Raw genomic sequence first — 24,937 nt, forward strand, 5'->3', positions numbered from 1 at the left:
GTCAGTCGTATTGTCTCAACAGCCAAACAGGTAGAGTAATGACAGAGAAACTAAAACAAAATCACTGAAATGAAAAGATTTACTGGCTATGGTGAGGTTGGACAAATACTCTCAGCTGTCATATGTAATGCATGTTAAATTTGACAGCTTTAGGACATGAATGGGATACATGAGGTGGTATTACCGCCTCTGCTCACAATCAAGCTGCCACAAGTGAGTGGAGTGGATTCACTCTCGCATATTTTCTAGCAGAATTCAACCGTGACAGGCCACGAATTCCTCCCCTCGCCACAAGACCAGAATGCCTCGTTTACAGGCTGCGCTGTTCAAGCTTTTTATTGAGACACCATCGGAAGATTTGTGTCAGGAATCTTTGTCATGCAGGACACAATCTGACGAATGTGGCACAGTTTTAACAGCGGTAACCTCATACAGGAGCTGTTACTCGGGTTTCTGGGCTGAACTTCCAGCCGTCTTCACGCTCGTCTGCATTCAGCTGCGTGCAGTTCACACCAACTGCTGTACAGCTGATATTAACACGTTGTTATGTCAGTTATATGGACTTTTTAACTGTTGGGAGAAGTTCTCACAATGCAGTAAAACCAACGGCAGAAACTGTGCTGTAATTCACCACATTGTGTTTTGTTATTATGTGGCCTGAATGCAGCTTTTGCCTCATAATCGCTTCCTCCACCTGAGGATAATTAAAGGAAACAAACAGTCTGCTGAAGAAGGAAAAGGTCATTATTCTATTCATACTTGCTATTTTATTTTCAGCTCAAAGAAATCCTCCAGATTTAACGTCTATATTCTGATCCTACCAAAGCTTTTGGCTTTGGTTTGTGTTTAGGTGTGAAGAAAAATAAATTGGTTATTCTTTGAGTTTCCGGTCTTTCTTTTAACTAGAATTAAAAACTAGAATTTAATCAGTTTTGGACTTTGTGGAATTATCCACCATTTTAACTCCCCTGATTATGTTTAATTCCAGGCTGTGCATTGACTGTGCATTTCCACAGATCCACAGCAACACACCTCAAGTGAGCTTGATCTGATGAAAGATATATTTTACACTTCTTCAGTCAAACACTGTTAGCTCTCCCCCCGAACAGAGTGCCAGTAATTAAGTGACTGTCCCACAACCTTTACATCGCCTTGCTTGTGTGATTTGCTTGTAAAAAGTACTTTTACTTTACCAGCTCGTACGGTGAGTACCGCACCACAAATTTTGTAGTAACGGGTCAAATTATATCATACTTTCTGTTCAAATACATACCCACATAATGCCGTAGCAGAACCAAAGAAGCAGGCAGGTGTATCAGTGTAATATGCATGTAAAGAACTCACAGAGATTTCTCTTAGTAGCAGCTTGATTGATGTTTAGGGCGTTAAACAATGTTGTCGTGTCAGAAAATGTGTGAATGCAGTCTAATTCAGACGCCAAGGACAGGAGAGTGTTTGAAACTTGCAGCATTTTGTAGCTGACTGACATAACTTGGTATCTTTACCATCTTTTATGTCAGAGATTGAGCAGAAACTTTAATGGGAACTGGAGGTGCCAGGGAGGCAATGCCAACATCATGCCTGACATCATATTTGGTTTTTCTTGACGTTCATGTGGGAAATTCATGACAATTAAGAATGGATAGGTCTTTATAAACGCTTTGATGTTTGGTTGTTTCACCCAACCCCATTTATCTGCAGCAAAATGCAAAGAAATAAACATTCATATTGATAAAAAGAAAAAGAAGGAATTGAATATATTTAAGATACATATTCAGATACCCCTAAAGTGGACTGTGTTATGCTAAGTGTCTTTTTAGTCAACATTTGCTCATTAAACCTTTAAATGATTGGTATATTCTCTAATTTCACACTCTCGAAGTAGACAGAACAAGAAATATGCCTCATATTCTTCAGATTTTTTGACATTTTACTTGAATAGCTGCTGGATAAAAACACAGCTCTCCAAGCGTGGTGATCAGTCTGATAACGGTGAAAGTTGGGAGCGCTCGTCGGTCTAAGCATGAGGATTCTCGACATTCCCTGCCGCATAGCAGCCGCGCTCCGCAGTGTTTCTGCAGCTTGTTAAGAGGGAATGCCAGGCATGGATCTGCCCGTGTATATTTTCATTTAGTCTGAATGCTTGGCACACTGGGGTGGTAAACGGAGAGGCAAGGTGGGCATAGACGGCATAGTTACTTTGCACTTGTATGTGATGAAAGAAAACATTCATTAACGGATCTAATTTACATTGCTTGGAGAGGCAGCATGGGCGTACGGCTGGGCTGAAGGTCTGATTAACACCAACACAGCAGTGTGAAGCAAATTGTTTATATTCATCATTCTGTCTTTTCATTACAGAAGCAAAGAATGTTGTGCCTGGTGCAACTTTTACCCTAAAGTTTGCACCGTCTTGTACAATATTGACAGCCTATTTTCATTTAACGCCATGTTTGATTGTGCATCATACAGGCTGTTTAGGTAAGGAACATACAGACATCGAAGATATTAATTCAACATCATGTGTGCTCTTAAAAAACAGCCTTGTCATTCACAGGTTGGGAATCCACTCTTGCCTGTGACTTATGTGTCCTCTTATTCTATATGTGTGTGTGTGTGTGTGTTTGTCCGTTGAGCACCTCTTTTCCAAGTATGGTCACTATGAAGGAGAGCTGTCGCTTAGGGGGCCTTTGGAGGAAATTAATGGGCCACAGCCAAGGGCAAAACAGAGAAGACAGCTGGACCTGTCAGCACGCCCAACGGGAGCAGCAGCACCCAGGGGCCCGCCAAGGAGGCAAGGCTGGAAAGAACAGAGTGAGGGGAGGACACTCGGCATGAGGAGGCGCTTACAAAGGAGGTAATCTTATTTTAACATGTGATGAGGAGTCTGAACATGTGACAAATACATGACAGACACTCTTACAAAACCTTCAATTCCAGAGAAGTTTGAGGGCCTTAAAACTATCAGCTTCTGACTTATCTTGAAGTACGAATGTTTTTCTTGTGCAGCTACTGGGGGCTGAGATACCGCAGTTCACAACTTTGGCTTCCAGCACCACAGCGTTTTCCTAACAGGCACAATTTTATGGGCTTTTGATGGCATCTTTGAGGCCACTTCAACATGACAAATTCATGTGCGTGGCTGTAAATGTGCAGGGCTTGCACAGAGTTTTGATTTTATGACGCTGGTGTTACATCCTACGCCTGTTGGAGGAGCCAAAGAGCATTTTAGTTTGACGTAGTTTTAATCTACAAGCACCTTTTTCAGAAGCTAGTTGAAAAACACAAAGAAAACTAAAGCTACAGAGCAGCAATTAAACTAAACTTTGATAAATAAGTATCCCAATTCAGGCTTTAGCCATTCCCTGTATAGTGAACTCTTTCAGAAAGTAGCATCAGAAAGAATTCCCAATCACAAGGTTAATTGGGTTAGTTGGCAACGGGTTTGTAATGGAAACTAGATATAAAAAGAGCACCTTACAGAGGCAGAGTCTCTCAGACGTAAAGATGGTAAGAGGGCAAAAAACTGCGTCCCCAAATAAAAAAAATAATATCCTCCGACTTTGATTATTCCATTATCTTCAAATCTTCAGAGACTCTGGAGACATCTTTATGTGCCACGGACACAGTGGAAAATCCATATTGGGTGCCTGATCTTCAGGACCTCAGGCAGCTCTGCATTAAAAACAGACCTGATTCTGTCCTGGAAATCACTGCATGGGCTCAGGAACACTTCCAGGAATCACTCTCTGTGAACACAGCTCACCGTAACATGCACAGATGCAGGTTAAAGCGCTATCATGCAAGGAAGAAGCCACATGTGAACACAATCCAGAAACACTGCCGCCTTCTTTGGACCACATACTGCATCTATTCCACCAGCATGGCTTCACAGTAGGAGAGTGACCTGCCTGCAGTCCAGACTGAAAACATTTGGACATCATGAAATACGAAACACAATAAAGACGACCCAGGATGAGCATTCACTGCTGTTCATTACAGCCGTTTGGAACCTTTTCTGCTGCACCATCTGCCGGACAAGCACATCCCCAGTTTTTCTTTAGCTTTATTATGCAGATTTGCTTAGCAGATATTCACACAATTACTTCTATTAATCTACTTGGTGAAACAAGAACTTTGGTAAAAATCTGAGGGTCTGCTGCAGCCCACAGGGATGTGAGAACGGCCATAAACATATATTCAGCCAGTTTTCTTTTTTATTCTGCAAACAGGCCGTCCTTGAACCTTTAAGGTCTTCTATTGGAGGCTATCAGAGAAGTTATTCTTTCAAAATCAACACATAATGAATCAAATTAAATTGATGTTCAAATATGCCCTTGCTATTCTTGGCTTTCATGATAAATGTAAATTAATTTTTAGTTTATTGCTTTCAGATCCTGAATAGGTGGCTACAAAATCTATTGTTGGAGCTGAAATTAAAAATGGGCTGGATGTTATATTTGTGTTGAAATTAAGCATATCAGCTATTTCAATCGGTGTACCGTTTGAATTAAGATCACTTCAAACCTGCGGGCAATCGATTTATCACCTCAATTCTCCTTTCATTTTGTAGCTGTATCATTGAAATGTTGTGTTAGGAAGTTACATTCCAGAAAAGACAGAAACTTGAGTAGAGTTGAGGTAAAAAGAGACTTTATAATCATCTTTTACATTCTTACTTACTGTATAGTCATGCTATTTGTTTCTTTTTCTTGTTTTTCATGTTGTTTTGGTATTTTTTGCATTCTTCCTCTTTAACTTTCCTCATTCTTCCAAAGGTAAAATCCGACCAGAGACAGTAAAGTAGAAAGGTTGTGGTGGATGACTGTTAAACATCTTTAATTGGACTTTAATCTGTATGAAATGCATGCAGATGCCTGTTAGTAGAGGTACACTATATTACCTCAAAAGTATTGGCTCATCTGCCTTCAGTGACATCCCATTCTTAATCCATTGGGTTTAACATGACGTTGGCCCACACTTTGCAGCCTATAACAGCTTCAACTCTTCTGGACAAGGTTTAGGAGTGTGTTTATGGGAGTTTTTGACCACTCTTCAAGAAGCGCATTTGTGAGGTCAGACACTGATGTGCAGGTCAGTCAGGTTCTTCCACACCAAACTGGCTCATCCATGTCTTTATGGACCTTGCTTTGGAACATGTTGGAACAGGAAGGGTCCATCCTCAAACTGTTTCCACAGAGTTGGGAACATGAAATGATCCAAAATCTCTTTGTATCCTGAAGCATTCAGAGTTCCTTTCACTGGAACTAAGGGGGCAAGCCCAGCTCCTGAAGAACAACCCCACACCATAATCCCCCCTCCACCAGACTTTACACTTGGAGAAGCGCGATTCGTCACTCCAGAGAACGCGTCTCCACTGCTCTAGAGTCCAGTGGCGGCGTGCTTTACAACGCTGCATCCGACGCTTTGCATTGCACTTGGTGATGTATGGCTTGGATGCAGTTACCATGGAAACCCATTCCATGAAGCTCTCTACGCACTGTTCTTGAGCTAATCTGAAGGCCACATGAAATTTGGAGGTCTGAAGGTGACCTCTGCGCACTGTGCACCTGAGCATCCGCTGACCCCGCTCTGTCGTGGCCGAGTTGCTGTCGTTCCCAATCGCTTCCACTTTGTTATGATACCACTGACAGCTGACTGTGGCATATTTAGTAGATAAGGAGATCAACCGCAGACAAATTAAGAGACCCAAACACAGGCATGATGTAGGCAGGTGGCAGAGATATTTTATTCAAAACAAACAAATAAAATAATAAGCAACTTTGCATAAACTAACAAGACATTCAACAAAAAAACAATAATGAGGATCTAACGCTTAAAGGAAAACAGGGAGCAGTTACACGGAGAGCTAAGGACATACAGGAGGCAGGTGTAGTAACTGGCAAACTAAATTCAGGTCTGTTGGCAAAGCAGAAAGCAAAACTAACTGTTGCCACTGAAGAAACAGGCTGAGGAATAACACAAGAACAAAAGACAGAAACCCAAGGTGATGATTTAATCTTCAATCTAACACAGAACACAAACAATACAGAACATAGAACGGTGCAAATCCGTGTCTCACATTATAAACCATCCTCTCTGGCTATGAACCTAAAGATGTGCCTCAGTTTTTCTTTTCTTTTCGTTTGGTCAAGGTAGATTAGTTCGAAAAAATAAATGAAAACACTAAAATATACGTATTGATTAGCCGCACCCTTCAACAAAAATACAAAAAAGCTTGTGGCTTTTTAAAAGATGATGTCCTTCAAAAATAGTACCAAGAGAAAAAGATTTGTGATTTTATTTTTTAAATCTAGATTAACAAACACCTTCTGCAGCTATTGAGCTACAAAAAGCAGACTGAAGGATTTCTGTTTGTGACCTGTGACAAAAGCATTTTGTGGAGATTTTGAAATGCATCACACCAAACAGGCTTTCCTTTTTCCTGCTAACTCTTTGTAGTTCAAAAAGAATCATAAATAGATTAAGTTTGACCTTACAGTTGATTTTAATTGAAGAACTATAGCATGTGATTTATATTTCTATCTTAAATGTTAAACGACTGTATTTAAAACCAAAGAAAACACGGACAGGACCAAAATCTAATTTATCTGCTATCGCGCAGTGGCGTCTCAAATCCACATTTAGAAATATACAGTTAAACATGAAAAACACTGCCGTGCACACTCTGAGTGCACACAGGCATAGAGCAACAAGTATGGCTCAAGTCTGCACACAAGCTCTGTCCTTGGTGGGAAACTGGTAGTCTACTGGTAATGGAGGGTCACGGTCGGGTCTTCTTCATCATGTGGTCGAACAAAACATGCACACTCTCCATCATGAGAGAAAATCACCAATGAAGGATGAATGAACGGGATTAACACTTACCTAACGCACACCTGCTCACCATGTCTCATACGCAAACATACAGCATGAACACGAAGAGTGGAGATGTTCCTAGGATAACATACAACCCCCCCCCCCCCCCCCCTCCCCCCCATTACAAGAAATGTTAATAAAGACAGGATGCAATGATTTGCAAGTAGTAGTATTTTATTATTAGACTATTAGACATGTGCAACAGACCTTAAAGACAAAACAGCTGAGACAGGGGCTGGAAAAGTAAGTGGTACTAAAAAGAAAGCTGGAGGAATATGTAGCTAATCAGGTTAATCAGCAACAAGTCTGCAGTAGAATAGAATAGAATAGAATAGAATAGAATAGAATAGAATAGAATAGAACAGCCATTTCTTGTCATTGCACTGTGGAGGTACAACCAAACTGAAGGAAAAGAGTCCCTGCTGCTTGGTTCTGAGCCCAGGAGCTTCTGCGTGTAAAGCAGATGTGATAACTGCTATACTACAGAACCTCCTGATGCGTGGGTATACAACAATAAAGATATAGAGCACCTTAAAGAGGCGGAGTCTCTTTAAAGAGTTTGTAAAGATGGGCCATCCAGGTTGTTATCAAAGCCGGCATCTCTGATGTTATGGGGGGGGGGCATTAGTGCCTGTGGAACTGGAAACCTGCACATCTGGAAAGGCTCCATCAATGTTGAAAGGTATATCCAGGTTGTAGGGCAACATCTGGTCACATCCAGATGACGTCTTTGTCAGAGAAGGCCTTTCATATTTCAGCAAGACAAAGTTAAACCACATCCTGCATCTGTTCCAGCATGGCTTCGTAGTAGAAGAGTGACCTGCCTGCAGTCCAGGACTGCTGAGCAGCTGGAATCCTCCATCACACAAGAATGGGACAACATTTCTCTGCCGAAGGCCCAACAGCTGGTCTCCTCAGTTCCAGATGTTTACAGACCGATGTTAAAAGAAGAGGGGATGCTACGCAGTGTGAAAGGCTTCAGTCATTTTTTATTGAAGTGTATTTTAACATCAGATAGTTAAATCCTGGTCATGTGACAGAGAAGAAGAGTCGCTCCACCGTGGATGTTGAACTTTTGACTAAGATTTCTGTGTCATATATGTGCTCGGCTGTTGCTATGCTGCAAAAACCACCAAATCCTTTCATGGCGATCTCTGAAGATTTCTATCACACCTCTCTCTGCTACTGTTCTAACTTTCTAATTCATTTAATTACTATTCCTCAATATTTCATACAGCAATAATATAATTCCCCTTTTAGGATCAATAAAGTGTTATCCTGCTCCGTTCAGTTCAGTTCAATAACTTCCTACTCTTCTTAGCACCAGTGAATCTTGTGAAAGTCAGACTGCTCTCGGATATATGCTCCAAAGTCATCTTCTGTCCAAGCAATGCTGAACAACCACCAAAAAAGCAAGTAGTCCTATATTCAAGTCCTGAAACAGAATACAATTCACAAGAAACTTAAAGTTTCCTCATTTCTGTAAACTTTGGGATGAGACTTGAAGTATCCTAAACTAACTCAAAGCCAGCATCCCTGCCTCTGAAGTGTCTTCTTTGCTGTAAACTAATTTAATCTGAAGAGCATCTGCCTCTTCCAATAACCTTCTATCAAATCCATCAAACCTGTGAGTGACAGCAGAGAAGATGCTGAACGTTCTTGATTGAAAATTCCTCATAGAACCTTGGCAGACCAGGTCCATAAAACAGCGATTGTTGAATGTGGCCCCTGAGATGAGCCTAGCTGCACTTCAATGGAAGGTATTTTGGGTTTTAATAGCTTCTCTAGGCCACTTGTGGTGGGGAACAGGTGTGCTGGTTGTTGGAGGGGTCAATCAAAAGGACAGTCAAGTGCCACAATGACAAAAATCAGAACAAAGAACTTTAGTTTTTTTATTTGTGCACAGCTGAAAAGAATCGATGGTCGCACCATAATGATTTTGTTAATGTACAACCATTTGAATATGTTTATTTATAGACCAAAAAAAGGAGAAATATTCCTTTTTCCACACGCAAACTGGTATTTATAAAGGATGTTAAGTCTGATCAGATGAGACAGACCTTCTTATTTTGATAGAACGGAAGTGATTACAACACTATATATACAATATAAAAAAAGGAGACAAAAGAACAGATTTAAAGGTGAGAAACCGCCTCATGAGTAGTGTTGAGTTTGCTTATTATGAGAAACGTTTTGTTTTGTTTTGAGTAAACTGAAACCAGATGTGTGAAACTTTCTTTCCACACAAAGGCAGAGATGTGTTACTTTAGCCAGATTTATGAAGCTCTGCATACGTATGGTTATGAATCTCACTCATCCTGAAACTTACATGCGTGTGCACAAGCCAGATCCCAGACACGATGGATGCAGACACTCCCCCGATGCTCAAATTAACACATTTTCCAATTAAAAACACAGTTTTAATGAAAGCAACGAGAACGAAGAAGGAAAGTTTTACTGATCAGGGAGGTAGAGAAAATGAAATCTGTGTAATTTGGTGGGTTTATCAAAACTGTTGAGTGATTAACTCTGTATTAGCGCACGCCAACATGGCATCAGAGCCTCGGTAATGGCAACTCTGGCAACATTATACGAACTATGTGGAGATGGGAGACACAGATGCATGGATGGATAATGGTGTTCTTTGGAAACCCAAACCACAAAATCAGAGGAATCTTTAAACACCTGTGACATACAGCTGCCGTTATTCATAATATCCACAGTTAAAAAGGAGTATGATGTGAGAACTAATGAGAAAATACGAAAGAAAATCACTTTTGATGTTGTCTTTGGACTTCAGGGAGAAACTATCTACTTATGTAGTAACTCCAGAAGGCATTCCCTTGGCTTCTGCTGCTACAGTGAGGAACTTTGGAGTTATTTTTGACCAGGATTTATCATCTGACTCACATGTAAAACAGGTTTCTAGGACTGCCTTCTTTCGCCTTCGTAATATTGTTAAAATCAGGACCATCCTGTTTCAGAGGGATGCAGAAAAACTGCTCCATGCATTTGTTACTTCAAGACTGGACTACTGTAATTCTCTATTATTGGGCCTCCAGTCGATCCAGTTCTGATGAGATCTAACAGCAGAGATCATATTTCTCCAGTTTTAGCTTCTCTTTATTGGCTCTGAGTAGAATTTAAACTTGTTCTCCTCACATATTAAGTTCTTAATGACCGAGCTCCATCATATCTTAAAGATCTCATAGTTGGATATTTCCCCAACAGAGCTCTTTGCTCTCAGACTGCAGGTTTCCTTGTGGTTCCCAGAGTTTCTAAAAGCAGAATGGGAGGCAGAGCCTTCAGTTATCAGGCACCTCTCTGTGGAACCAGCTGCCAGTTTGGCTTCAGGAAGCAGACACCCTCTCTACCTTTAAGATCAGGCTGAAAACTTTCCTTTTTGATAAAGCTTATAGTTAGGGATGGCCCAGGTGACCACTGCTGGGATACCTCCCATGATGCACCTCTCCTGTTAAAAGGGAGTTTTTTCTTTCCACCTTCGCCTCGTGCACGCTCAGGACGGGGGATTGGATCGAGATGAAGTTTCGATGCAGTCTGTTGGTTTCTTTAGCTAGACTACTTTCTTTGAATTGGCTCTGTATGAACTGGACTCATTTGGAATTGAATGAATTGGTTTTGATTGGATCTTGGTGGTACTACAATGAATTCGCTTGAATTGAACTGTGTCTTCGAAGTGTCTTGAGATGACTTGTTGTGCTTTGGGGCTACATGAATAAAACTGAGTTCAATTTAATTGCATATTAGTCTTTGAAATAATTCTGGTAAATTCTATTGCCTTTTCTGTTTGTTTCTTCTTCATTGTTTCAGGCTGCAGCTGCTTGTAAAATGTGCGTTTACGCATGGTCTAAATAATACGTGAGGTGTGCACATTCCTGTTTGTGTGATGAGAAAGGCGTGTGCATGGTTTGTGGGTGTATGTTTCATTTAAGCATCTGATCCCTGATCTATGGAAGGATATAGTATTGTCCTTTGTAAAATTCACTGACTGTAGAGCCCCCTGCAGGTTTGGAGTGCGACTGCACTAACGCTATAAAAGCTAAAGCTCTCATAAATTTAATAAATAGCTGCCCACTATGACTTTGGAATGATTAATACAACAAATTAGGAAAGATACAAATATAAATATAAAGCTTCTTTATTTGCTTCAGCATTATCCTTTAAAAGTAATCAGTGTTCTGATCCGAGGCAAACATCGTGTCAGAGGTGATTAGCACAGTATTTGTGGCCTGAAAAAGTGGAAAAATGTAAAAACTGCTTTTCAGAAAACACATGACACTGCTCTGATGATGTAAAAATATGAAACTGATCCTAAAAAAACTGTGTTTCACGTGAATCTAGCTGCTTTTGTCTGTCAGGTTATGATGATCTGTCAGCTGGAGACTTCTTCATGAACCAGACGCTCATCTAAACAGCTCAGGATGATCATATTGAAACTTTCCAGCCGGGCTGTTGTCCATCTTAACTGAGGGCATAATCACACATTTAGTTGCTGGGAATCCCGTGTACTTTACAGTCGCTGTGGGTGTGGCGCTGCTGCATTCACTGACACTGCAAACTACACATTACAAGCCTGTTTCCTAGAAACAACATTCATTTACCCCTGATCTGAAGATCTGAATCAGCAAATGGAATTTGATCTTAAATGTCACTGTTACTCCGGGGACTTTCCAAACACTATTTGTTGCATCATAGATGAACCCAGTCGGCTCAGGGTGCAATTTCATAGAGAATTAAAAATGGTCTCCCCAAAATGCTGGCATGCAATGACAATAAACATTTAGTTTAAAAGGTAAAAAAGATCAGAGACTCTAAAGATACTAAAAAATACACTTTTTTTGTTGATTTAAGAAGTTTATTTGGAACAAAATTAAAATTCAGCTTGATTCTGAGGCCAAATCCAAGATGTTTCGAGAGAACATTGATGCTGTGTTCAAGGGCACTGCTAAAATCATTTAATTATATTTCCTCTTGCAGTGTAGCCTGATAATGGTTGGCTGAGTTCCCGGTGACCCCTGACCTCTGGTCATAGCACCAAACTGGGAGCAAACTATTTGACTGTTGACCTCCTGAATTTGGGAGGCCGCTGAGGGATTGTGGGAGCTCGTAGCTTAACATTCCACTCATTGGTTGGTTTAATTTGTTTACTCGTTCAATTAGCAGGTGGTGGCTGTTACATTCTTCACGGTGGCTTCAGACACTAGAAAAACTACAACTGGGAGCAACGATGGCAGTGCTGCACCCATACTAAATATAACCCGTTACAGTTTAGGTCACTTGTTTAATTTTAGCACAGGTATGTAGCTCTTGACCACCAGACAGTACTCTCTATCTAACCTTAAGTCACCGGGTGTTAGATTCAGTCATTCTTATTGGAAAATACAGATGTTATTGATATTGGCTGATTGAAACAGACTGTATTTCTGCCTTAAAATATCTACATATTCTTCTACTGAATTAGAAAAGAAGAAGAGGAATTAAACTTCATGCGATTTAAGCTGCTCGTGGTGTGGTGGTCAGCACCTCACAGCATGAGGGTTTCTGGTTCAAATCCCAGCCGGGGCCTTTCTGTGTGGAGTTTTCTCCAGATACTCCGGCTTCCTCCCACCATCCAAAACATGCATGTTAGGTAAATTAGTGATTCTGAATCCCCTGGATTTACTTACAGAAACTCTTACGTAAAACACTGGGATTCAGGAACAGGAGGGAAACACAAGAGGTTGATGGGAGGAGATCCTCCAGGAACATGGCGTGGGTCTCTGGGAGAGGAGATAATCAATCGCTTAATAAGGGTCACAGGATCAAGGCTTCCCCTGTTGTCCTAAAGGTGGTTGAATTGACAGATTCGGTTAACAGTTTTTCCTGAAAGCCGTCCACATAAACTCGGTGAAACTTGGCTGGTGTTGAACCACCAGCCGCCAGCCCTCATTTCTTTATATTTTCTTCCAAGCAGCCAGATTGTCTTATAATATTTTGAAGTGCTCTTGAGCAACAGTTCTCCAGGCTTTCTGGGTGTCTCTCAAAGTTTTTTCTTTGGACATCGGCTGTTTTTTCACTAATTTTCACCTAACTCAAAGCTTGTTTTCCAGGCATAACTTGAAGAAATGAAGGTTGGCTCAAGACTTTAGTGCTGTACTGTATAATGTCTAACACCCCCCTCGTATTCTTCACATCTTAAAACCACCCTCGGGATCATTTTTGCCTAATTTCTCCTTGCTAAAAAGCCCTTACTCCCTCATTCTGTCTAAGTATCATGATCAGACTTCTCAGGCCATCTTTCAGTCAAACCTTCTCCACAACTCCTCTTCTTCCCCAGGATATTCCCCATATCTGAGTCTGGAGAGTCTTATTTCTATAACCTGTCTTCATCCAGGACTGCATTGCTCACATGCCTCTGCTCATCCTAATCTTAATTCTTTATCATACATCTCATTATCCTTTGTTGAAATAATTAGAATGATTTGCTGCATGTCTTTATTACACCTTCACAAATTCACAAAATAAAATAAATTATCCATTTTCTATACCGTCAATCCATGGTCGGGTAAAAATAAATGATATTATTAGAAATTAAAACCTTGTATTTCTAACAGTGACAACCATCTAAAACAAATACCTGCAAAAATCTAAAGATGCAAATAGTTCTGCAGTTAAAGGAGAGGGTTTTTCAGAACTTAAGGAGATGTTGCACCTGGTTGATTAACAGGAAACATGTCCCAACAGGAGAGCTGTCAGTGGAAACAGTGGAAAGGATTTTACAATTAACTGAAGGATCACCAATCTGCTTTGGACGATGTTAGGGTTAGGGAGATGATGCTTGAAGTTTAGTTTGGTTCAGTGAAACACAGGAAGATGACCGGCTGAAGAAAACTCACATTATGGACACTTTTCTCATTCCATGAATCTGACGGAGCTTTGATTAAGTTGAGGTAATTTTCCAGGATGATAATTCATCTTTCAACAGAACAAAGAGCATTCCCGCTTTACTTCAATATGACCTTTACTTGAAAATTATTCCACATTTTTTGCCAGGATTTGTTATCAAAAATCAGAAAACACATTTAAAACATACTGGAGCAAATAATTTCAAAAGTTTCGGGGCAAAATCTGCATTTAAAGTTACGGAAACGTCTGGATTTAGTGTCCACTAATTAAAAGCCCATTAAGGCAGAGGTGAAGCTCTTGCCTGTGATTGGTTGGAGGGAGCCGTGAGGATGGGTGTGTGGAGCGAGCAGGAGGGTGGAGGCTGTAGGGGTTCCCTTCACCGAGCAAGCTGCAGTGTAGTGCGTAAAGAGCGCAGAGCGCGCAGCAGACTTCCCCACAGCCTGGATTACTGACTCCTCTCCGCCTGATCCGACGTGCTCTCTCAATGAAGCTTGGTTCCTCTTCGTGATTTCTTCGCCATGAGTTGCCTGGATGTGATGTACCAAGTGTTTGGTCCTCAGCCTTATTTCAGCTCCTACAGCCCCTATCACCACCAGGTATGGGTCATTTCAGCAGGGACTGCATTTAGCAGCTCGCACAGAACTTCTGTCGGCTCTACAGAACACTACGCGCTCCATTTCTATCTTCACATCCAATAAAACTCTTATTTAAAAACCTTAGGACTCCCAGTTAAGCTGCATTGTATGAGTTACCGCTGCTCATTCAGGCTTGATCTCTAGTATATTTCCAAAACTTAGTCTCGGAGTCTCTACAGTCTTTAACGCAACTCGTTATCGGTCATCGAACCTAAAAATCTTTGAAACACGCTGTTAATGACCAAGAGAAACGCTTGAAACCACAAATCTAACACATGTACTCTGAAGGTAGACTTTAAAAAACAGATCTAACAGGTTTTGTTAAAAGTTAAGGAGGAAGTTAAACAGGAGTTCCGCACTTGCAGAAAAGGTGAGCAGATTGTTCTGCCAGTTCTTTGAGTTCATAAAAATAAAAAAAAACTAGATGTTTCCTCCTTAATGACGTTTGTAAAAGTCAGAACTGGTGTAGTCAGTCAATAAATAATTTATTTATGTCTTGTTAAAATATATTTTGGAGATGTTTAATGTCGCTGAAACGATGTAAACAGGAACCGCGCGTTCCTGTTGGCTGTATGATTAAAATATAAATTATAATTACTTACCACACCTGTTCAGATTCCACCTTGTTGTCTTATTGTTTCTCGTAAGCCGGCAGTTTAGCAGTTAGATTTTTGCCATATTTCAAGTTTTTTCCCCTTTTAATTAGTTTTTTTTTTAATCAGCAAAATTATCGTATTTGAATTAATTTAATTACTTGCATAAGATTTGTGTCTCTCGGTGGAGGGAAGCCTGTGAGTGTCAGCAGTTGGAGTCCAGCAGGTTTTTAAAGGCCTTTCCAGACCTGTTAAATAGCTTTTTTCACTCTGTTAAAACCTCTCAGTCAACATCCAGGCATATTTCACATAGTGCCAAAACTCACTCTGTCTGTCACCGAAACAGACTGTGGATCTGCCCACTGAGGCTCCTCTCCACATTGTTGCTGGTATTAGAGAAATGTTTTTATCAATATATACTCATAGCACTATGATCTATGTAGTCATTTTCACAATTGTATTAAAAAAGTCTTCAGAAAATACTTTAAATGATGAACCCTCTAAATAAATGTATTTTTTATATTCAGTTTTTGTGGAAAATTCACACATTTCGACCATAAATGTGGTTTAGGTGTTGCGTCCTGAAGAGTAAATTCCAAAAATGTACTTTTATGCCATTTGCTGTTGAAATGTTTTTACTTTCTTAAATGAACATTATGAGAGAGGATCTGTTCACACGTTTGTATAAATCCGTCTTCCTTTTTTTTAGAAACTGGCCTTGTATTCCAAAATGCAAGACCCCCAGGAGAGCGGCAGCCGGCACGGCCCCCCGGGACCCCCGGCGATTAAGGAGGAAGACAAGGAGCTGCCGCCGGGCGCCGAGTACCTGAGCTCACGCTGCGTCCTCTTCACTTACTTCCAGGGTGACATCAGCACCGTGGTGGATGAACACTTCAGCCGAGCCCTCAGCCAGACGTCTGCGTACCCCGCAGCAAGCAGCCACAAGGCCGTAAGAGGTGTGTGTCTGTGTGGGTCTGTGTGAGGCAGAGCTGTCCATTGATGTGTCTGCAGAAGCAACTCGGATCAGGCTAAATCTTCCCAGTTTAACACCTGGAAGATCCTTTTCTGGGAGAAATTCTGGTGCAAGAAATGTGTGTATTTGGTTCATGCTGTTGAGTTGTTTCTTTCTTTCTTTTTATATATATATGTATATATATATAGAGAGGGAGAGACTCTTAACTTTATTCAGGTTTTCAGATTATTCAAGTACAGATCTGGAATATAGAATATTTTTATTTTAATTTGTTTGACAGAATTTAGGCTGAAGCTGCAGAAGTGCTGAGCAACCATTCAACATCTTTAATTTCAGCCTCTTTTCGGTGGGGAAAAAGGAAAAGAATTAAGTCATGCAGCTGTTTTTATATGTGCTCAAAAGCTCTCAGCATCAAAGAATTGGACACCAACTAATGACGCCTGTGGAGTTATTTCCTGCAGTGTCGCTCTGTACAACGATGTTTTACAACCTTTAGCTTTTTGTAGACGCACAACGATTGTGATAATGTCTGAATTACTTTAACAATAAGTCAAGAAGCGTTGTGCATAATCATTGTATTTCACGTGGTTTCAATTCATGCATCGATGAGGAACCTTTTAAAGGGTCAAATTAAGGAAATGATTTGCTGTGCCGCATACTTTCAGAGGTCGTTGGATGCTTTAAATTGAAAACACGGTTCAAAGTATTTCTGAGGAATTTCTTTCTGTTTTTGAAATCCTTTTTAGTGACATTGCATTGATCTTTGCGCTTTCTGGTATTTTTTTTCAACAAGAAGCTGCCTTTTGATTCTTTTATATTGATTTCTGTCATCTGGATGCTTAAATTGAACAAAATCCCCATTAACATTCAAGATCAGGAGTTTATATACAAAGACAATACAAATAGATGATTTAAGAAATACACAAAGGTTCAGTGCATCCTTTCTTTTTCCTTGCCTTTGGAGAATCAGACGAGATCATTATCCCATATTAACTTTTTCCTTTTTTACCATTCCTGCGTCTTTATTTAACCCAGCAACATTTGAAACAGCATGTTTTATAAAGGAAGTAAATCTTGAGGTTTTTCTGCTTCTTTGGCAAGAAATTCACAAATCTGCAGTAAAGTTAAAAGTGGAGATTTGGAACCCAGCTTCAATTCTCGAGCTGAACATGGAGATGTACAGCTGAAAGTGTACATTTAGTTGCATTTACTCGCTCTGAATTGATTGTTTTGTCCATGAAATGATGACACTTTGAGAGACGTTCATAAATATCTGATCCTCCAGTGACACCTTGGACATAAAAAACCATGAATTTGAGTTGATTATTGAACAGAGCAGAAGCTGTTTACTTTGAAAAATGACACAGCGAACTGCATGAGGCTGACTTTTAATGGTCTTCATCGACAAACAAAAAGAGTCAGTATTAGAATGTGAAAGAATGAAAATGAGGTTTGTTTGGATTCTGTCTTCTCAGACGGATCGTTTCCGATGAATCAGAGGAGTTTTCCTCCGTCTTTCTGGAACAGCTCCTACCAGCCGTCCGTCTCCTCCACACTGTCTGCTCCCCACACAGAGCTCGCCTTCCCAGGGGACCCGTACTCCTCCGCCTCCCTGCACAGCCACCTCCACCAGCCCAGCCCCGACGCCTGGCACCCATCTCATCACCACCACCATCACCACCACCCTTACTCGCTAGGGGGCGCCATAAACACCCAGGGCTCAGCCTACCCGCGTCCAGGGGTTCACGAGATGTACGGCACAGCGTTCGACCCCCGCTACGGCTCGCTGCTGGTGCCGTCGGTGAGGTCGCACCATCGCCTGACGTCCAGCAGCTCGGTGCCGGGGTCCAGCGCCTCGCCATGTGACCTCGGGGGGAAGGGGGAGTCGGGGACGGGGTCGGCCTGGAGTGGCGCCTTCACAGGAGCGGGAGCAGAGATTGGACTCAACATGGACACAGGTACTGCCAATTTCTAAAGTCTGTTTGATCTGAAATATGAGCAGCGTGCAGCATTTTCTGCCCTAAAAACTTAAATAAAACCGGAGGAAATGAGTAAAACTTCATAATTAATGATTAATCAAGGGCTTCTGCTTTGGGAGTCCCTCTCGTTAATGCATCGCCTCACTTCCGTCACTCCTTGAGTAAGAAACGTGAGGAGCTGAAACTACTAAATGAAAACTCTTTGGTTCCTTTTCATCACTTAGGCAATGTCAAAAAGTGGCTAAATGTGGAGGCGTGGAACTATATGTCAAGACGCTGAGAGAAGACTTCCCTCTATGTTCACCTGAGTTTCCTTAATCTGTAATCCAGGAATCTTCCTCCTCTCCTCAGCTACTCTGGGTGCATTTAAAGGGCTGAAAAATCCTTAGAGATGGCAGAGGGCGCGCAATTTCAGGGTCACGGTAGGAGACACGACACATGGGAGCGTAAGCTAGCATACCGCAAAACAACATGTCGCTGTTATGGGCCAAAAGCTTCGAGTTTCCACAGAGTTCGGTCTGGGCAGGGATTTTTGACAGTTGGACATTTATCATGCAGAGGAAACACATGATAAATGTTTGAATAATTAGAATATTCCTAATTGGTTATCAAAACAACTTTCTGTTGCACTTGATATTAAATTAGTTATTATCTGTGATGCTTATGCATGTTGGATGACGAGCAACAGCTGGTCTTAGTTGGATGCAGCGATTTCTTTTATGAAGATGGAGAGTTGCTCTTTATTTAATCAGGTGGATTTCCTCATTAAATCATATGCGAACAGCTCCAATCTGACACAGAAAACACGATCTTTAATTGTACTGATGTCAGCATTGTTCCACACGACCAATGAAACCTCTCAGAAGCAAACCTGAGCATTTCTGGCATGATCTGTGTTTTATAGAACAAACTCAAAGCAATTTAAAAGCCAAACTGATTCAAGTATATGATAAAATGCTTCTGTAAGTGCTTAAAGATAAAGATTTCTTATGGTTTTGGTGAGACATGAGGTGAAAGTCCTTTTAGGACTATAAAAGTATAAAAGAGGTCCACTTGCCTTCTGTTTTTGAAAATCTACAAATATAAAGGATTTTTATCAGATCAACCTGGACTTAAATAGAAATATAACCTCATCAACACGTTGTTATTTGACTTTGGCACCATGGAAATTAGCAGCTTTGTAATGGTGGATACAAATTGTGCAGCTGAGGTGCTGTAAAGACCCAAAAACGTCTACTTCAGGAGGCGGGTGGTGGTGCTGGAGCAGCAGCACAAAAGCAGATCTTTAAACCAAGAGGCCCTGTTTTGATACCTAATCTGAGCTGTCTTACTTTTTAGTTTTACTCTGGTCTGAGTCTGTTTCGCTAGCTTTTAAGCAAAAAAACACCTGTTTTAGTTGTGGAAAATATCCAGTTTAGCAGCCTGACTCCTCGCAGAAGCAAACGTGGTACCGGCGCATCATTTTATGCCTCGTTCTGGCCATAAAGCTACTGTATCTACGAAGTATCGGGGGACTGAATTCTGCTTGTTGAAGAAAAACCCATCAGGATAAAAAATGTGCAAGGTTTATATGTAGTGGAGTTGTGTTAATTTAAACAAACCAGTCAGACTTTTAGTCATTTATGTGCTCATTCAGTTTGAATTAAAAGCACCAAATCAGCAAGGACAAAATTTTAGTTATAATTACTTCTCATATGGAAATTAATGACACCTAATCAGTGCATTTTCTCCTATTTATATCAACACATTAAACCTACGCTGGATGATTGGGCAGATGTTGGACTAAAAGGAGCTCTTGAGGTGTGATAAAAAACATTACCTTTTATTCTAATTAGATTATAACAGCTTCAGTGACAAAGTATCCAAACTAGAATTAAATAAAGATCTGTTTCCATCATCCGGATCAACTTACACAAGTGGTTTAAAGCAACAAACTGGCTGTCAATCAGCACCTTAAAACCAGCTGTCAGCTTCTCTTTCTGTCGCTGTCTTACTTTCATCCCCTCTGCCTCGGGCACTTCCTTCTGCTTTTATCAACAAGGCATTTTGCGCTTCATTGTCTAATCTCCCTTCTCTTGCCTCTTCCTTCCCTGTCTTTTCTTTTCCTCCTTTCTCTGCTCCTCTCTCAGGACTTCAGGCACAGGATAAGAGCAAGGATTTGTATTGGTTTTAGAGACCGCTGAGACCCCCCCCCCCCCCCCCCCCCCCCCCCTCCTTGTCTCCTACTTCAGCTGTAGCCTCTTTCCTCTACTTCTGCTCCATCTTGTGAGAAACTGTGAGGCAAAAATCCGTGAGACTCCGGTTTCTTTCCCCCCGTTTTACCTTAAAAACATTTTTTTTTGGCTGTAACAGCTTCTGGTCTGCTTGCAGCTCTGTGTTACGGTGGACTTTGCAGCAGCAGCAGCAGCAGCAGCAGCAGCAGCGCAGCCCTGCTGAGCTGAACGCCGACAGTTTGGATACAAAGCGAGAGTGAAAACAAAAGTGGACTCGCAGAAAGGAGGGAGGGAATCTGATCTGGATGGATATGGACAAAGACAAGACTCTTTGTGCTTCTGTAACAGGCAGGGACAACATTCCTAAAGTGGAAAAAGTCTGAGGACAGACGGACAGAGACACATGTGAGTTCGGACTCCAAAGACGAGCACTTGAAGGACTTGGCAGGACTTGCCTCGCTGGGGCAACTGGGCTCAGACACTGGGAGAGTGTTATGGCTGGAGAAAAGGCCGTGTTGGTGTCGGGGAGGCCGCACAGAGAGAATCTGGCAGACGATGAAGGCTGGAGTCCAGACATTCTGATTTACATGGAGTCGTGTTTCAACTGGACATCACAACACGGTTCCAATTAAATTAACAGTTTTGGTTGGATTTCAGCTGATATCAGAGGGTATTTAAGCCATGACTGCAACTACAAACCTTATCTGTGTCTTTACTTTGTGCTATTTACTCCAGGTTTAAAAGACGATTTTACATAATAGTTTTAACACTAGGCATGCTCATACCAAGCACAAGTTGAGATAAACACATGTCCCACAAGGCATTGCACAAAGGTGGACAGCTCCAGGAAGCTTTTCTCATTGGGACGTTCAATTTTGACGAATACATCATTTCCTAAATCTTTCTCGACCAACAGCTAAAACCACATCGTATGACAATCAGTGTATAGTACACGCTGTCTGCTGGTGTTTATTTTCCAAATTTACACGTGTTCAGCTCAGCTGTTAACTCGGTAATCACATATTTAATGATTCAACATCGCTGACTGCATTTAGTTGCAAAAATGACGGCTTTCTCATTTGAGGTTTGATGCCTGAACGACTGACTGATCCATGCTAATTTACTGCATCACTTGCTGCTTTTCTGTTTTAAGTATGTTTATATTAAACATCTAAAGTTTAGGGACTGGTCATGGCTATTTCTCATGTGTCGTCTTGGTGTCTTAAACTCCTAATTTAAGGCAGACTAAGTGAACTGGCCCTTAAAAAAATAACTCAGTCATGTCTTGTGACCCACTAGAAATGTGTGGTGGTGTATTTCTCTGCAGAGACACAGGACCTCTGCCTTTATTTTCCATGTTTCCTCTTATTTTTCTGTGTTTGGATGTTTTTGAGCTGCAGCATTTGGGCTGAGCTTGTGTGAACACCAGCTGATGACATCACACAGGTGTGAGGACTTTATGAAACGGCGTTCAGTTCAAATCACTGTTCTCTGCGTCGACTTTTTGTGTTTTACATAAAATCGAAGGATACGGTACGAGGTGTGTGTTAATTTTTCTTTGCCTTACAACATAACCCCTGTGATTCAGTCTGTAAATTACCTTTTCTATCTCAATCTCTGCAGTCAGTCTTTCAGTTTCTGAGCATCCTCAGACTTTGTGAGCAGTCGCCAAGTTCAAATGCGACAGTAACTGCTTATTTTGCCTTAAAATAAAAAATGTATCAACAATGAATGTAACCCTCAGTTTGAACCTTTACTGAAATGCTGTTAAAACAGTAGTAATGTGTTACATGTGTGAAGTTTTACTTATTTACCAGATTCTTATGTAGTTTTAATATGTCTTAACACCTTCAAATCTCAAAATCAGAGCTTGCTGACAAATATTGGCAGCTGCTTCATTATGCTTATATCACTGATTTGTAATGTTTAAAAAAACAAAGCTAGTGTCACATGCAGCAGTTATTTTCATACATAAACTCCGTATAATATCTACACTTTCTCCTGCGGGTAAAAAGGCTTCCCCTCTATCCATGTAGCAGACAAGAGGAGGCTGTGAATGGCACAGACACAAAGAGTATCTTTAATATAAGATACCCTTTTAATCTGAACACCTCCTGAAACCACAGTCAGGTCAGTGCAGTTTCACACCTGAACTTGAAACATGGAAAATATAGCAGCTTATTGCAAAAGTGGCTCAAAAATGTTAAAATTACTACATTTTCATTGGCTCCAAAAATGTTACACACCTGCATTACTTACCTATGCGACACTAATGTGATGTTGCACAGCTATAGCATGTTCTAAAACACTTATAAGGAGGTGGATGATAGTGTCCATCTGACCAAATGTTGCTCAGAAAGGATTGACTTCACCGTCCCTCAAGGTTGGTTAGGATTAGGTTTTAAAATTATACATATTTAGGCTTTTATGCTCACAAAATATGGTTTGGATTGGGGTTAAAACGCATTGGTTAGACTTATATGCATGAAAATGTGATTAAAGGCTTGCATCATCCCATCTGAATGCTTCCCTGCACAAAACAACAGGTAATGATTAATTTGCACATGTGGACAAACAGATTTATTACATATTTTCTTGTGAGACTGGGCTGGATATCATTAATCTTTGTTTAGGAGGTCCTGGTTCAAACTAAGTCCAGCACTGTTGGTTTCTTGGCTTAGTTTCGTCTTTAACACCAAGGTTTTACTCTCTTGTAAGTTCCACACGAGGCAGTTTTTTAATGATTTAAAAAGGCTGTCGCCTGCTTTACTCGCACGCACGCAGACATTATGCACTTTGTATTAGGAAGTTGGCAGGTTAAAGCCCATAAAGTCAGATTAGTCTAATTCTGACATTTACGTGCTCCGAGGGAAAATTTCAGGGCTGCAGGATTAGTTAAGGCATTTGCATTAAGTAGGAATGTGATATTATACGTAAAACCGTGTGATCGCACACCCACAGCGCTTCACTGCAGGGTGGATCGGACTTCTTTGATCAACATACTTTATGATTCGTTCTTTTATGGTGCAAGCAGAGATTTAAAAACATCTACACGAGTGTGTCAACGAGAGAAATGCAAACTTCACACCAGTGGCTGCTGAGAAGGAGAGGAGGGGTCTGATGAATGAAGGGAACGACGGCTATTTGAAGCCACTTGACTCTTTTTCTCTCCGCACTCATGCAGCTGTCAACTGACAACTGCTCTTCAGCTCGGTAAACACACACACCCACACATGCACACACATCGGCCCACTGTGCAGCCTGCAGGCAAAGCCTCTGAGCTTAATAAAGGGAGCATTTAGTGTGAGCTGAGTCCTCCCCTACTGGGACAACTGGTGCGATGTAAGTGGAAGGAGCAGAGGACACACAACTGTCAAAAAGTCATTTGTGAGTGTGAATGTTTGTGCAGGCGTGTGTCTATTTCTATGCTTATAAGGGTCACATGTTTGAATCAGGCCTCAATAAAAGGGCAATTGTCGTGTTCTCACTGTTTTAAGTTGCTGCTAAATCTTAAATTTGGATCAAGTGCAGATTAGACATAAATTTTTGTGTTCAAATATATTTTCCTTCATCTTTTCATAGTTTAATTTGGCTGCATAGTTTAGTCTTTCTGTCACAAAAAGAAACACAGATGTAGATCTATGAGTTCCTGCTGATAACAGAGAAGAAAAACAGAGGTTGAAGATGATTTTGAGTTCATCGGTTTCATAAATTCACATATTTACACATCAAAGTGGACAATTCCACCTAATAAAATAGGATTAAACTGAAAATCAGGTCGAGCTGTTAATACCGATCCATCCTTTTTTAATAGCAGCTGAATGGAATTTAATTGGTATCAGCTGCTATTGTTTATGCTTCTCAATCGCTGCCTCCTTCATTAGCTTCATTAACTTTTACTGTTCAGTCATATTCCTGTATGCAAATTCTGAAAATATAGTCTGACACTGAACACTAACTCCCAGATCTATGTATATTTATCAAAACACGGGTAGTTCTATCAGCTGAATCTTTGCTGCTGCTCATATTTTTCAAGGTCAAAGCGTCTTTCATCGAATGTCAGCGTAGAACCGTTTGTTCTACATCATATTACACCTCTTTTTGTGTTTTTAAAGTAACACAAGCAGGGATATAATGTTATATTCTCCTGTCATTTCAATTGTTTTGACTGCTCCTGGTCAAATTAGGGCCCCCTCACCAGATATGCACACACCGATCATACGGCTGCTCAAAAAGGTAATTACCACACGAAATGCTGTTTATACTGGTTTTTAGTTAATAGATCAAATAGATAAAACAACTGAGCAACTTTATGACTGATGAATTAGTCATAAAAAAGGTAATTGATTCACAAACTGTTTGGACAATGATGTTTCCCTTCAAAGAAATAGCTGGCAGAGCCTTATGGTTGCTGCTGTGTCTGTATCCAAACAGATGTTGACATCCTGGTCAAACACTGGCTGCTGCCCAATTTGGTGACAAATTTCATTATTTAACCCTAAACACACAGGAAGTCATTGATCATACAAGCAGACTGAAGATAAGTTGTGGTTTTAAAGGTACAGTACAGAATAAAAGAATAAAAACGCCAACCTCACAAGATTCAGTTGTAGAGTGCACAGTCTATAGAGTGCACAGTGAAACACAGAAGTCTACGTTTAGATTTAGCTGTGCCGACTTTTCTCCATGTTTTCATTTTTTAGTGTGACACGCTAAATCCCCACTTCCCATGTTTCAAACTTCAACAGCCGCCACTCAT

The 24,937-nt window shown here is 40.8% G+C and overlaps 1 protein-coding gene across 1 annotated transcript; it reads left to right on the forward strand.

The window, feature by feature from the left end:
• The first annotated feature begins 14,197 nt into the window (after window positions 1–14,197).
• On the forward strand, window positions 14,198–21,964 carry vgll2a (vestigial-like family member 2a). The gene is made up of 4 exons (XM_072362033.1): window positions 14,198–14,381; window positions 15,723–15,969; window positions 17,462–17,944; window positions 20,336–21,964. The coding sequence occupies exons 1-4, from the start codon at window positions 14,304–14,306 to the stop codon at window positions 20,404–20,406; spliced, it is 879 nt and encodes a 292-aa protein (XP_072218134.1). The 5' UTR covers window positions 14,198–14,303; the 3' UTR covers window positions 20,407–21,964.
• The last annotated feature ends 2,973 nt before the right edge of the window (window positions 21,965–24,937 follow it).

Source organism: Leuresthes tenuis, unplaced genomic scaffold (genome assembly GCF_036924035.1).
Source record: "Leuresthes tenuis unplaced genomic scaffold, fLeuTen1.0.hap1 SCAF_13, whole genome shotgun sequence".
In the NCBI taxonomy this organism is placed as follows: domain Eukaryota; kingdom Metazoa; phylum Chordata; class Actinopteri; order Atheriniformes; family Atherinopsidae; genus Leuresthes; species Leuresthes tenuis.

What these genes read in the sequence shown, in the direction of transcription:
- vgll2a (XM_072362033.1), top strand. Translation starts at nt 14,304, where the DNA reads ATGAGTTGCCTGGATGTGATGTACCAAGTGTTTGGTCCTCAGCCTTAT. An exon ending in CAGCCACAAGGCCGTAAGAG is followed by an intron (nt 15,970 to 17,461) that starts GTGTGTGTCTGT and finishes CTGTCTTCTCAG; the next exon opens with ACGGATCGTTTCCGATGAAT. An exon ending in TGGACTCAACATGGACACAG is followed by an intron (nt 17,945 to 20,335) that starts GTACTGCCAATT and finishes GTCTGCTTGCAG; the next exon opens with CTCTGTGTTACGGTGGACTT.